The sequence below is a fragment of the Denticeps clupeoides genome, chromosome 2, assembly GCF_900700375.1.
Source record: "Denticeps clupeoides chromosome 2, fDenClu1.1, whole genome shotgun sequence".
Taxonomy (NCBI): domain Eukaryota; kingdom Metazoa; phylum Chordata; class Actinopteri; order Clupeiformes; family Denticipitidae; genus Denticeps; species Denticeps clupeoides.
In genome coordinates this window covers 5,889,448-5,903,483 of record NC_041708.1, presented here as the reverse complement: position 1 = coordinate 5,903,483, position 14,036 = coordinate 5,889,448, and the positions used below count along the sequence as shown (strand labels likewise).

At 41.4% G+C, this 14,036-nt stretch overlaps 2 protein-coding genes across 2 annotated transcripts; one reads left to right on the top strand and one right to left on the bottom strand.

Annotated features, from left to right (window-relative positions):
• The first annotated feature begins 4,353 nt into the window (after positions 1-4,353).
• On the top strand, positions 4,354-8,664 carry ankrd1b (ankyrin repeat domain 1b (cardiac muscle)). Its single transcript, XM_028960225.1, has 9 exons — positions 4,354-4,422; positions 4,646-4,765; positions 5,011-5,136; positions 5,910-6,017; positions 6,099-6,197; positions 7,071-7,169; positions 7,773-7,871; positions 7,948-8,066; positions 8,517-8,664. The coding sequence occupies exons 1-9, from the start codon at positions 4,354-4,356 to the stop codon at positions 8,605-8,607; spliced, it is 930 nt and encodes a 309-aa protein (XP_028816058.1). The 3' UTR covers positions 8,608-8,664.
• A 132-nt stretch (positions 8,665-8,796) lies between these two features.
• On the bottom strand, positions 8,797-13,853 carry rpp30 (ribonuclease P/MRP 30 subunit). Its single transcript, XM_028966819.1, has 11 exons — positions 13,744-13,853; positions 13,295-13,350; positions 13,157-13,213; positions 11,584-11,649; positions 11,422-11,490; positions 10,434-10,523; positions 9,970-10,086; positions 9,853-9,882; positions 9,532-9,569; positions 9,281-9,360; positions 8,797-9,170 (listed from the first exon to the last, which is right to left on the bottom strand). Exons 1-11 carry the CDS (start codon positions 13,823-13,825, stop codon positions 9,037-9,039), a joined length of 819 nt encoding a protein of 272 aa, XP_028822652.1. The 5' UTR covers positions 13,826-13,853; the 3' UTR covers positions 8,797-9,036.
• Positions 13,854-14,036: the final 183 nt, after the last annotated feature.

Below are 14,036 nucleotides of genomic sequence, written 5' to 3'. Positions count from 1 at the left end.
TATTTAACTATGTAATTACACTCATGTGGCTTATATGCTTAATAAAGATTAAAGAGGTTAAGATCAGAAGGCAGCATGAGGCTGGGTGGCAGTAGCCTAGTGGGTAACACACTCCCCTATGAACCAGAAGACCCAGGTTCAAATCCCACGTACTACCATTGTGTCCCTGAGCAAGTTAACCCTAAGTTGCTCCAGGGGGGGGACTGTCCCTGTAAATACTGATTGTATGTCGCTCTGTACAAGGGCGTCTGATAAATGCTGTAAATGTAAATGTACTTGGTCACGGCCCACCTGTCATATGGATAAATCGCTCGAATGCCCATCCCGTCGGCAGTGAAGTGTACATTCCACCTCAAAAAAAAACTGCAAAGTGAACTTTCCCACAAAGTCATGGGGTCTGCACCAACAGATCAGCGATCGAAAGGAGAAAAAACTTGTGGTCGGACTGGACAGTTGCACTGGACAATTGTTGGTCTAGCCAGCAAATTGAAAGGGGGTCCAAGGTCATCGTCTGGTGCCAGCCGTGTTGCCCTTTCACACCGGGCGTCTGACAGATGAGGTCGTTGAGGTCAAGTGTTACACTCGCAACTTGTACCATTGAAAAGAAGGCCCGGCCACACGTGAGGGCGAATCCAACAGGAGGGTCAGCGAAGAGCAGGCGCATTGCACACTGCATAGCAACCCGGGATATGCTGCTTCGTCGGAAGAAGACACGTCATGGACGTGCAAAAGAAAGAGTTTGGTTTATTTGGTCACTCAGATCTGCAGAGACGACTAAAGTTGTATGAAGTTTTTCCGCAAACATGTCAAAAAACCTGAATTTCAGCATTCGTGATTTTTTTTCTTTTCTTTCCTCAATTCGATTAAGGGCTGCGGCAGACTTGTCCCTCACAGACAATTTTGAGGCCAATGAAGGGGACGGTTTCAACCTCCTCATGGTAGGATACGAATGATGTGTCTTAATGAAATGTAAATCGTCCTTCCTTACTTTAGTTTCAGGAGTGGGAGTCACAATTTTGCAAAAACATCACAGTACTGACAGTTCCGCAATGTTTACTGTATTTCTGTTACAATACGTATTACAAAGAGTTTAATTGAATACGAAAAACCTTTATAATTAAAAAGGCAGATTGCATCGGAACATGTTTTAATTGTTCAGTTAAACTTTTCCCCTGGATCCCATATTGTGCTCATCAGTAATGCTTCACTGTAGGGGTCTTCAGTGAAGAGACTTCAGCAGCATGATGATAGCAGGTCAGTCTGCACTGTGGAACCCTCTTCCGATATCCAATATGATGAGCTTCAGATCAGTGTTCCTGCCTTGGCCTAGATTTTATTCCTAACAAAATAATCCCAAAATGCTGGACTAACATGTTAATTTAGTCAATTAACAGCATCTAAAGTAAAGTTTAAAGTGAAGTCATTGTCACTTGTGATACACAGCAGCACACCACACGGTGACACACAGTGAAATTTGTCCTCTGCATTTAACCCAATCACCCTGATTGAACAGTGGGCAGCCATGACAGGAGCCCGGGGAGCAGTATGTGGGGACGGTGCTTTGCTCAGTGGCACCTCATTGGCAACTTGGCGGATCAGGATTCGAACCGGCAACCTTCTGGTTATGGGGCCGCTTCCTTAATCGCTAGGCCACCTCTGCCCCATATCTGATATTTAACATTGATTACGTGGACAGTAATGCAGGGTGGTAGTAGCCTAGTGGGTAAGACCAGAAGATCAGAAGACCCAGGTTGAAATCCCACTTATTACCATTGTGTCCCTGAGCAAGACACTTAACCCTGAGTGTCTCCAGGGGGTCTGTCCCTGTAACAACTGGTTTAAAAACGCTCTGGATAAGGGCGTCTGATAAATGCCCTAAATGTAATGACAGTATTTAAGGAGGACCACAATTGGTCAAATATCTCATCCAAAATAGGGGATACGGTGACTCTTTGTAAATTGTATGTAAAGTAAATAAATGAATGAGGGTGGTGGGGAAAGGAATACAAAACTGTACAAACCCGTATAAAATGATGGAAGATTACACAAAACAATGGCAAGGAACATTGCACAGAGAAGAACCAGGCCTAAGAATCTTTTGGACTGAAGTGACATTTCGGGTGAAATGTGAAATACATATATTTTGGCAAAAGGGTCAGTGGTGACCTAGCGGTTAAGGAAGCGGACCTGTATTCAAAAGGTTGCCGGTTTGAATCCCGACCCACCAAGGTGCCACTGAGGTGCCACAGAGCAAAGCACTGTCCCCACACACTGCTCCCCGGGCGCCTGTCATGGCTGCCCACTGCTCACCAAGGGTGATGGTTAAATGCAGAGGACACATTTCGATGTGCTGTTGTCATGATCTGGACCGGCAGGGGTTACTCCGGATCCAGAGTCCGGACCGGAGTTTCATGTTCGTCTCGTGTAATGTTCTCTGATCGTGTTCACCTGGTGTATATTTATATAATTATATAAGACTATCCTGTTTGTGTCTGTTCGCCGTCGGGTCATTGTGCGTGTTAATGTTCCCTTGGCTCGTGTATTTTGTATTAAACCCCTGTCCTGTGAAATCGTGCAAATGCGTCCTCCTTCAACGCCATGTCCAGCCCACCCATGACAGCTGTGTTTCATAATCACTTCACTTTCACCTTTCATATTCTTCTGTGATTGCCAACAAAAGCACATTTTGTAAAAGGGATCAAATACTTATTTCATGAAAATGGCAATTAGTTCATAAATATTTTCATTATTTTTTGTTATCTTTCTGTCTCTCATTGTTCAAATAAACCTACCATTGAAATTATAGACTGATCATTTCTTTGTTAGTGGCCAAACTTACAAAATCAGCAGGGGATCAGATCATGATTTCCCGTACTGTACAAGTTGTGCTTTAGATGCTTTATGATGCAAATTGTGCTTAACATGCAAACTCGCACCATAAGCAGATGAACAGTAAACGTGATTTGAATGTTCTGCAAATAAATTTGAATGCAAGTATAATACATAGCATTACAGTTCAATCAACACATGAACTGGTTTGCTGGACCCACGAGATTGATGAGCCTGTGAACAAAATATAAGCCAGGCCCATATATTATAGGAACTGTGACCCACTTCAAAAGAGATGATTTTATTTCAGCGCAAAATGGCTAGATACACAGTATTAACTTAGTGTGCTGTAAATGCATTAAACGTAACAATCATAATTAGCATTATTATTATTATTGGCTGAATACTTATCCTAGTAAGTGAGTAAGTGTCTGTCAGAAATGAACACCACATGTCATCATGGTGCTGATCGCGCTGAAGCGATCCCCCATGCCTCACACATCTCACAACTTGTCAACATTAAAATATGTTGTCATCTTGGGCATCACATCTCGAGCAATGCTGGCGCCCGGTCTGACACGTATACTCTAGCTGGTTTGCAGTCGTGTGCATCTTTCGGCTTTTTTCGCCCTCCTGTCGGCTTGCGATGAGCCCCATGAGCCCGGTTACAATGAACTTTCTCTACACTTTATTTTATGGAACTCTGCATGCCAACATAATTTTTTTTTTGTCATTACGCATATTATGAATATGTATAAATACATTTTAAAAATCTGTATATTCAGTTTGACTGAATATGCAAAAAATTCTTGTTCTAGCTTCAGGGAAAAGTTGTTTTTAGGGCTGAGCCCGCTACTGCTAATGAAGTGCTCCGTTCTTTGACGCTGCCCCGTCGCACAGCGGTTGCATAATAGTCTGCCACCCAGCACCAAGGGTAGGGTTTTACGGTGGCTTTTTTCGACAAGGCCGTAAATCACCACCTTCCCATTAACGCGTTAAGAGCGCATTCTCTGCATTATACAAGGTCCAGTACAGCATGTACCGGTGAAGAAAAAAAAAAAAAATCAGCTATTAAGCACACCAATGGCCATGTGAGACTTCGAAGCCAATTATAAATAGTCTCGGGTTGTAATGTTTTTACTAGCACAGCGTGCCAAAGTCCATTTTAACTGGCAGTAAAATGCAGCCAAATGAATTTCTGGGGAAAGAAATAATTAAAAAAGAATGAATTAAAATAAAAATTGTCCAGAAGCCTGGGCCGAGTCACCCCTTCCAACTCATAGAGTGACGGATGCACGTTTCTCCGAAAGACGTTTCCGGCTCCTTGAGTCACCGCGTGCAGGATCAACGCACTCGGGTGTCAGCTACATTCCTCCACTGTCTTTTTTACTGTCTTCTTTTATTTTAAACATTGCCTCCTGTACAAGTGCAAGTGGGCGAACGTGTGATGTCACACGTTTACTGCCGAACAACGCATATAAGTCACTTTGAGCTGAGGTGCCGCCAGAGAGGGTCCCAACAGGCATGGAGAAGGTCCTCAGTACAGTCACAAACACAGAGTGCAGCATGGGGTTGCATGGAATTGAAGGGCTGGTAGGTGTGCTGGTCAAAAAGATCTCCACAGCAGCAGGACCTTTCCTAGATTTTCTTGTTAATTGCGTTCATTTAAATAATCACTGATGCAATTTTTCCTTTTCATCTGTCCACAAATAATCTTGTACTTTAATTAGAGTTACATGTATTGGTAATTACAGCTTTAACACATGGGAAAGGTCTTCACGTGTTCTTTAAATGTACCGTTTGACTCGTCTGGCAGGTCAAAGGGAAGAGCTGTATTGTAAGCGAGTCTGAAGACGCTTTAGACGGAACGGGCGAGTACGAGACATCGGTCCACCAGGAAAAACAGGATGATCTGAGGTCCACCAGTGACGCTGAGGTTTGGAAGCAATTTGGAGGTTTGAATATTCGGTGGCTTTGAAGTGTCCTTTAAGTATTTTACATGTTCGCGGGTGAATTCTATAATAATTTGATAAACACGAACATGAATATTGTTATATATGAATATTGAATGTTATGATCTTGGTAATGCAGCCTAAACACCGTTTCTTTTCATCCGAATCACATCATAAGCAGAAAAGATCTGGCATGTCCTCTCAGTTCACCCAGTCCGTGCATTAACAGAACCACAACACCGACCATGCGAACCTCCAGGCGGAACGTGACTGCCAGAACATTCTGGAGCTGAAGATGAGAACAGCAGCGAAGAAAGACTCAGTTCGTGTGACACAACCCGCCCTAGAGATTGTGGTAAGGGTGAAAGTGTAACACTACACTACAGAACTACAGTAGGTACAGTACTGTGCAAAAGGCGCCAATACAAACCAGTGAAAACAAAGCCACATCTCGTCCAGTTAACGTGTCAAGTTAGCTGTTCAAATAACGATTCACCTAAACTGACCATTGCAGAGTTTCCTTCATTTCATGAAACAATGACACGATGTGCGTAGAAAAAGAGCCTCTGTTCTCCATCTGTAGACAGTTTGCTTGTAGGAGAGAGTCGGGAGAGACCAAGATCTTCTCGCACGTCTCTACAAGAACCTTATTACCACTTTTAATCGTTTTACCAATTTTTAATCATTGTTATTTTTGTGCTTTAGATAGTTTCTTCATTTAAGCAGCTCATATAAGCAGCTACTCTTGCATGTAGCTGCTTATATGTAGAACCCAATGCAAGTCTCAGCCTTTCCTGTTGTAGGCCTGTTATTAAATGTTGCAAATGAGGAGGCAGAAAGAGCTCATTTGCTGGTTAAAATGGCTAATTTGCTAATTTGCTGGTTAAAATGAGCCATCTATGACCGATTTCGCGCCATTGAAATGCGTTGAAGTCAAGGGTCCTGTCTTAATTTCTTCTTTACCAATGGGTAGGTTACCTTCATCCTAAATGACCCAAAAGTAAATTTGTGAGCCTTTTGTGAGGGCAGTGCTCGTTACCAAAAAGTTGTGGGTTCAAAACCCAAAATGTCAAGGTGCCACTGAGGTCCCCTTGAGCAAGGTACTGCTTTGTTTTGGTGACTCTGCAGCCGTACTACGTGGATGAGGACGACTTTTTGACGGCAGCGGTGGAAAACAAGATGGGCATCATCGAGAGGTATCTGGAGAAGGGCGGAGATCCAGACGTTTGCGACAATGTGAGTGGCGGCGCCGGGTGGCCACGGGCCAGCTCGAAATCCGGCCTGTTTTGTACCGACCATCTTGGTTCCCCTCCGCAGTTCAACCGCACGGCTCTTCACAGAGCCTGCTCGCACGGGAATGTGAAAGTGGTGAAAAGACTGCTGGAGGCTGGCGCTCGGATCGAGAAGAAAGACAAGGTATGCTGCCCTCATGCTTCACTTCGGCAATGGACCTCTTTCGGTTTAGCTGAACGCCGCCAGTCAAATATGTGGACCTCCATGGTTGTGATTTTGAATCTTGCTTCATGCAGCTTGCCTCCGGGTTCTCCGGGTCCCCTCTAGTCATCCAAAGCCATGTAAACTTTGTTTACACATACTTTATGTTTAATCACATAAAATTGCAATATTTGGTTATGTTTGCAATATTTGCATATTGGTTTTTCACTTGAATACTTGCAATATTTGCAATATTGAGGTCAATTACGCAAATCTGCAATCTTTAATAACACAGCTAAATGTGAGTGAGATTCTGCTGTGATGACTTCTCTCAGCCAACTGAAGTTCTGAAAGTCCTGTTTCCAGCATTACATTCTTCATAATAGCCTTCCACACACTCTCCACAGAGTGGACCTGTAGGGTATGTATGTTTCTCATGATATAGCTAACATTAAGGTCCAGTGGATTAATTAAGTTTCTAGATGTACACATTTTAAATGTTAAACACTGCCCTCTACTGGGCTGGGTGGCAATAAAACGTCACACTCACGAAAGTGTTCTGTGTTCTGTGTACTGTCTCAGAAACGCTAGGATTGAAATGTTTTGTTGGATTCTTGTATATTTGTAAAAAATATATATTTGTTAAAAAAAGAACTGATAAAACCATTGGGCAAACAGTTTTTTGCATCTTCGTTACTTGGTGCCGTGGTTGCTAGACCCCCTTTAAATTCAATTTCTTGAGCCCTCTCCACTAGCTCGCTTTGCCCTCGCTTTGAAAAACCACTGCCTCAGTTCAACTTTCAGGAGAGGACATAAAATCAAAAGAGATTTCTCCCTGTGCTGCTCAACCACCAGCTGCACTCCACGCCGGTCCACTGTGCCTGTCGGGGAGGGAACCTGGCCGCCCTGAAGCTTCTGCTGGACCACAATGGGAGCGTCAGTGCGAGAGACAAGGTCAGACCTTTTGCATCAGGGTGAAAAGAATTTCACCAGATTACTGATTTCCACCATTAAAAAATGGGCCCTGGTAGCCCAAAAACCGTGGGTTCATTATCAACACAATGAATCATCTTACATCATTTATAAGATCCTAAAAAGACGGGTCTGTTGATGCACTAAAAGAACTTGGCCAGTTTTATTCGTGTAGCTGTTTTCAGCTCTACTAAGAACATTGAAAAAAACGTTTTCTAATAATGAAAGAAGCTTTTAAAGTGACAGACAAACACGGCATGGAATTGGAAGTTGGTGATAGACTTCTGCACTACATTAACAGACATTTCCAGCGACCTTTACAACACCAACAATGTCTGGACTGGAGTTTTCTCAAATTTCACATCTTTTTGATAACCAGTCGTCTCCTGTCAAAACCGAGGACATTTCTGAATTACTTAGAACGTTTGAACGGTCGTGTGTGCATGTCATGATTTAACAATGCAATCCAAAGTATGTCTTCTAAAGCAAATGAATCCCCTTAAAAAAGAACAACCGATGGATTTCTGGAGTGGCGCTGGTGCATCAGTAACCTCTGGCTCTGTCTGTGGCTCTTGCGTCCCACAGCTGAACAGCACCCCACTGCACGTCGCCGTGAGGACGGCACATCACAAGTGCGCCGAGCACCTCCTTCAGTCTGGGGCCAACGTAAATGCCAAAGACAGGGTAAGGACGGTCACCGTGCACCGCGTTTTCTTTTTACGGCTGTCCTGACTGCTTAACGACATGCCGGCGTTCGCAGGAAGGTGACACGCCAATGCACGACGCTGTGAAGCTCAACGGCCTCAAAACAATTGAGCTGCTGCTCCAGCACGGAGCCAATCTGCAAATCAAGAACTGCGTAAGTACGACGAAACAATGAGAAACACATCATGCTCAGCTCATCACGTTGAAGGAGGAGGGAAGAACAGACAGGGAGCGGCTGCTCTACATTTACAGCATTTACCAGACGCCCTTATCCAGAGCGACTTACGATCAGTAGTTACAGGGACAGTCTCCCCCTGGAGACATCCAGGGTTGAGTGTCTTGCTAAGGGACACAATGGTAGTAAGTGGGATATGAACCTGGGTCTTCTGGTTCATAGGCGAGTGTGTTACCCACTAGGCTACTATCACCCTCAATTTTTGCTTCTATTGAACTTTTTTTTTTTTTTTAAATAGAACTACATGTTGCAAAAGGTTATATTGCAGTGACATCTAGTGGAGCTGCGAACTGTTCTGTAGAAACAGACCCCATAATAATCAATAGACAGATATGGAATTATTAGGTAATTGCAGGGATGTTTTGATGATAAGCCATTTGCTGTTTTCAGGAAGGTAAATCTCCAATGGACAGCGTCCTCCAGTGGCAGAACGGAGCCAAAAGCATCCTGATCAACAACTCCACCGGGACAAGAAAGTAACCGAACGAACCGCGATATTCAGTGCGTGCCATGCGATGGCTGTAACGGCTTGGACGTACAGAGTGAGATTTCGCAGTCTGAGATAGAGGGTCAGATGAAGTAAAGTACTAGTTTTATGTAAGCGATCGTGTTAGGTGTGCAAACCCATTTTAATTTGATAGTCTGATGAAGCACAGGTTTTATCCGGTTATTTTTGTATATGTTTTATTGAATGTTATTTACACGAATAAACAAATTGTATATTATGAATAAAAATGTGAACTTCTTATTCAATTCACTGTAAAAACAGATGACATTAGAGATTGTTTAGTAATTTGGGAAAGGGACAACGGGGATGATACCAAATGTTATAGTTCCTCAAAAATGAGAAATAACAGAAAATGCTGAGAAACATGCAGTCAAAATAATGCAGTTCACTAGAGGGAAGATTTATTTTTCCAATTTGATTATTTTACGAGGTGGACCGCCCTCTTCCTCCTCCTCCTCATCTTCTTCTTCTGTCTTATTGGCTGGCTGTGATTTCTTCATGGTGTGAATGATACCAAAGGCTGTCGACCTTGTCTCTGTCAAACACAAATTTAGACAATGAGGTCTTCCAAAAAAAAAAAAATATATATATTATATATATATATATATATATATAAAAAAAAAAAAAAAAAAAAAAGTTCCTCACTTCCGTGCAGGCAGACAGAGCGGCAATTGGTGGACACAGCGTCCTTGGCGTCCTCCGTAGACAATCCAAACACGATGCCTCTGTATTAAAGCTGTGTAAGGACCATAGATTTGTGGCCCATTGGGTGTCAGATACAATCATGATAGAACATGCATGAAATCATTTAAAAACAAAAAAAAACAAAAACAAAAACCAAAAAGCAAAATATTAAAATACAAAAAAACAAAAAAAAAACTAATTGGAAAGGATACAGATTTGCAATGTCGTAAGGTCCTCTTAACTCAATTGCCTGAATAAAAAAAAAAAAAAGACTATGATTTTATAATATACTGTATAAAGTAACTCAAATATTTTACACAAAAAAAAACAATCTTAAATAAAAAAATTCTACACTAAGCAATACATATTTTGACACTATGGGCATTTATTTGTCTCTTGACTGTACATTATGCATTTTAATGCAGGTCATCTACTTGCTTTTTGCAAATGAATAAATATAATTAATAAGGCATTTTTCATTTTGAAAGATGTTTTCAAAATTTCACCAGAATTTCAGAAATGAGCGAACGTACCTTTTCGGCACCGCTGGACACAATGACATTCTGTTAAATTAGAACACCACTGTTAAACACAATAAGGATCTTAAGGACAAAAGTGGGTGCTTGTAAGCATCTGGACCCGAGCCATACCTTTCCCTTGCATATCTCCGTCAGACTGAGGGCATTCGAGATGGTGTATCTTCTCAGTGTGGAGTCTCGGATGGCGGGTGTGTAGCTTATTTCAAAGAACACCCCTCGCTCGATGGCCTGAGGCACAGAGCATGGCCCAACAGTGAGACTCCTGCAAAAACTCAATGTTGAGACTAATTTATTCATGAATTAAAGCAACAGGTTTTCACGGACCTAGCAAGCACAGACTGTGCCTTTCCTGTGGTTCACAATTCTATGTATTGTGATGGGTGATTATTTATGATAATTGCCAACACCGCAGAGGTACACATATGAATACGTACAGTACTGTCTTCATACTGTGGCGATTATGAAAGTCAATAGCAGAAAAAGCATAAGCACCTCACATTAGGGGTCCTCGAGGAGTTCGGCAATTTAGGCAGCAGGCAAATCACATACTGCAAATCACTGCACCATATACTTACAACATTGACTGGAGCCCTTTTGATGAAGAAGCCCAGCTTTTCGCTCATGGCCACGCAAATGATGTTGACGTCGAAGTTCATGCATGCTGCCTGCAATGACGATAGACAGGGCTGTGAGGTTCAGTGCATCATGCAAAGCAGCTGGATGTAGATCAGCGTGAATTAATGTAAATTCATTCCACTGCATCAAATAAGTGCTGCACGGTGAGGCTATTTGCATGTCGGAGGTGTGATGGTGACAATTTGCCACTGTGACATTGTTGTCAGATCCTAAATGTTAAATGCAGCTTAAAATTATCTTAATTTGAGAAAAATGATCATACAAATGCAATTTACAGTTTGATGTTGCTCAGAAAATCTTCAATCACACATATTATCATAAACTGTGCATATTAGAGTATAATGCAACTTTTACCTACAGAACCTCTACCTGTGTGGAGTGCAGAATGGGTCCCGACTCTGAACAGCCCACAATATCATTTGCATGTTGCAACAGCGACAGAAAGCTTTACTATTAGTACTAGCTCCAGGTTTTAACCACCCTGTAAAACTGGGGTCTTTTTCCCCATTTATTTCTGTAAGTCTGATGGCGATGTTGCGTATTCTTACTCTTTGTGTCTTCCATAACTGCAACTCTGCCATGCAAATCCACGCTTAAACCCCTCATCACTGTTAACTTTGTGCGTCACATCGTGCATTGATGGGCTGTAAAGGCACGTGAGACGACTGCGCAAGAACAAGTCAAAAGTAGCTCTGCGCAGCCAGATGAAAAACAAGACCTGTACCTTGTCATGCTACTTAAAATATTTTGCCATAAAATTATGGGGTAAATTGATTATACATTATTGATCGTACAGAGGGTAAAATTATGGTATAAATACGATAATTATGTCTGTCAACTCTGAGATTTGAGGTCAAATAAAAAAAAACCAAAAAAAAAAAACATATATATGTGTGTGTGTGTGTGTGTGTAAATTATAAAACGTACTTGAAAAAGCTTCTCTGTTTTAGGGATCACAGCCACCAGGTCAAAAGCTTTGTATTCTGCAGTTGGTCTCTAAAAATAAATCATTAAATTATTTTTATTTAATTAATGTAAATTGTTGCTATGACTTTAGAAAAAAAAATATTAAGCTGTATACTATCTTACAAAATGTGAAGGGTCTGTAGCCACCACGGTCAAACGGTTCAGCACGGTGATCGATTTCGATTTACCCTGTAGGCAAAGGAAGAACAAGCCATATGTTTATTACAGCCTTCATCGTCAAACAACACACCGGAGCAGTTAGCAGTGAGTTCACTATTCCACAGACATTCACAGAACTTTGCTGGATTTCCTCTCACTCATTGATAGGGCTTGAACGATTATTCGAGTAACTCGAATGATTCGATTACAAAAAATGTTCGAGTAAGATTCTTTGCCTTGAGGCTTCGTTTAATTCGTCACCATAGTCCATCTATTATCGCATCACGGCCACGGAGCTACGCAGTGCTTTGCACGGACTGTTTTAACTGAAGCGCTATTTATTTTGAGCTCTATGGCAATGGCGGAAAATGTGCATAACGGTATAAAATGTCTTAAGTGTGGACAACGCAGTGCAGTGTATACACTGTAAAACGGACCTGGCCTACCATAATGGTACTTCGTCAATGCTACAGCACCTTAACCAAAAGCCTCCTGACGTAAACCGCACTTCTCCAAGCGGACTCAGAGCTTCTACAAGGTCTCGTATTTTTATGATTGCTAACTGACATTAGCGCTTCTTAGAACGCATATTATTTGTAATTATTTGTGTTATGAGTCGATAGTGACGAGGCACGATAAGTAGAAAGTACATCACAGCGGCGCAGACTTGCACATGCATTACACCCACATGCACTAAGACAAATCCTCTCTCTCTCTATTTTGCACATAACATTGCACGAAGACAATCATTCTACCTACCTACCTCATCAGGATACAACTGGAAACTGAACTGTATTGCTTAAGCTGGATTATTAGTAATTCTTGAATTGTTTATTAATATTTTCTTTTTACTATTTTGTACCTTTTATCCCCTCATTATTCTCAGATGGGCTATAGCAGGGGGTGCACCCCTTTTTCCTTTTTTTATAAAAAATAAAAGTAATAACTTTTTTCATGTGCATCATGAAAGTTTCACAGAAAGATTGATTAAATGGGCTTAGTTCTGGAGCCAGTAACCCAAAGGTTTTAAGCTTTGATCTAATAAAAGTATTGAGTTTGAATAAAAAAAAATTGTGAGGAATAACAGCCAATTGCTTGCTCATTTTAAGAGGATTTGCATGTTGCATAACACATTATTGTTTAAAACCGCAAAAGTATGATTTGTCCGAACCTCGATTATTATTCTATGAAAAAAAATCAACAGAATACTTGATTCCAAAAATATTCGATAGTTGCAGCCCTACTCATTAAACAGAAGCCTAGAAATTTCCACTTTCACAAAGTCATGTATGTCTGTGAACTTACACACACACGTTGGTTTTTGAATTGCTGCCGCAGATAAATAGTGAAAATGCCGAGAAATACGGCTGCTTTTGACAGTGTGCAACCCCATAGTTTAACCCCATCTGAAAGCCACTATAATTTCTGTAAATTAAATTGTTCCCTGTCTTTCCATTTGGAACTTTTATTAAACCACACAGGGTCACATATTTCTGTAATTAGGATCAAATAAGGTGGATAAACACCATCGCCTTACCTGCACGACTGGGAGCTTTTCAAAAAGATCTAGCACAGGCCGTGGCTTGGGTATTTCCTACAATAATAAGGAACATACTGTGACCTGTTCACATGACATTAGAAATGTCTCTCACACACATATATACATACACAGTACCTGTTTCTTATGATGGAACTCTAAAGTGTAGTTTATGGCAACTGTGGAGTAGCCAACTTTGAGAGAAAAAAAATACAGTTATAAAGTAGACACATTTGTTTGTGTCTGAATATTATATTTCTACATTGTCTTATTAATTCACTATGCAACTCAGGACTGTTTATTTAGCAAAAAATGAAAAACATAATAAAGGGGAAAACCAGAAAGGAGGTAGCACTGGGTATAGACAACCCATAGCACACCTGAAATGAATAGTGGCCAGAACCTACTAACTAATTTAACGGATCAGAATAGAAAGTTACAATAATGACATTATTATTAACGGACAGAGCGGAAGAAAAGTCGTCAGGAAGACGCTGCAACACGTCAGACAGGACGCAATGCCGACAGGCAAACGCCGACACACAGGCAAAATGTATTTTTAAAATATGAAGCTCGACATGACTCACGATGTGCCGCGGTTTCGATGATGTTCTTAAGTACCGTTTTATCTTCGCTAAAACTGACATTTAGATCCATGAAAAGCGCCATGTTCTCAATGCACGTGTTTGACCGCTGCACCGCGGGGCATGATGGTACTTGTAGTACAGGGAACCACTGGAGAGTCGTTCGCGAGCGACTTGCTCGAAATGAACAGATATTTATTTACTAATTTATTCCGTCGTATTAGTAATAGCCCACATTTTGCACGTTTTAATAACATTATAATGGCACGGGCGACAAATTAACCGAAAGCAGTTTG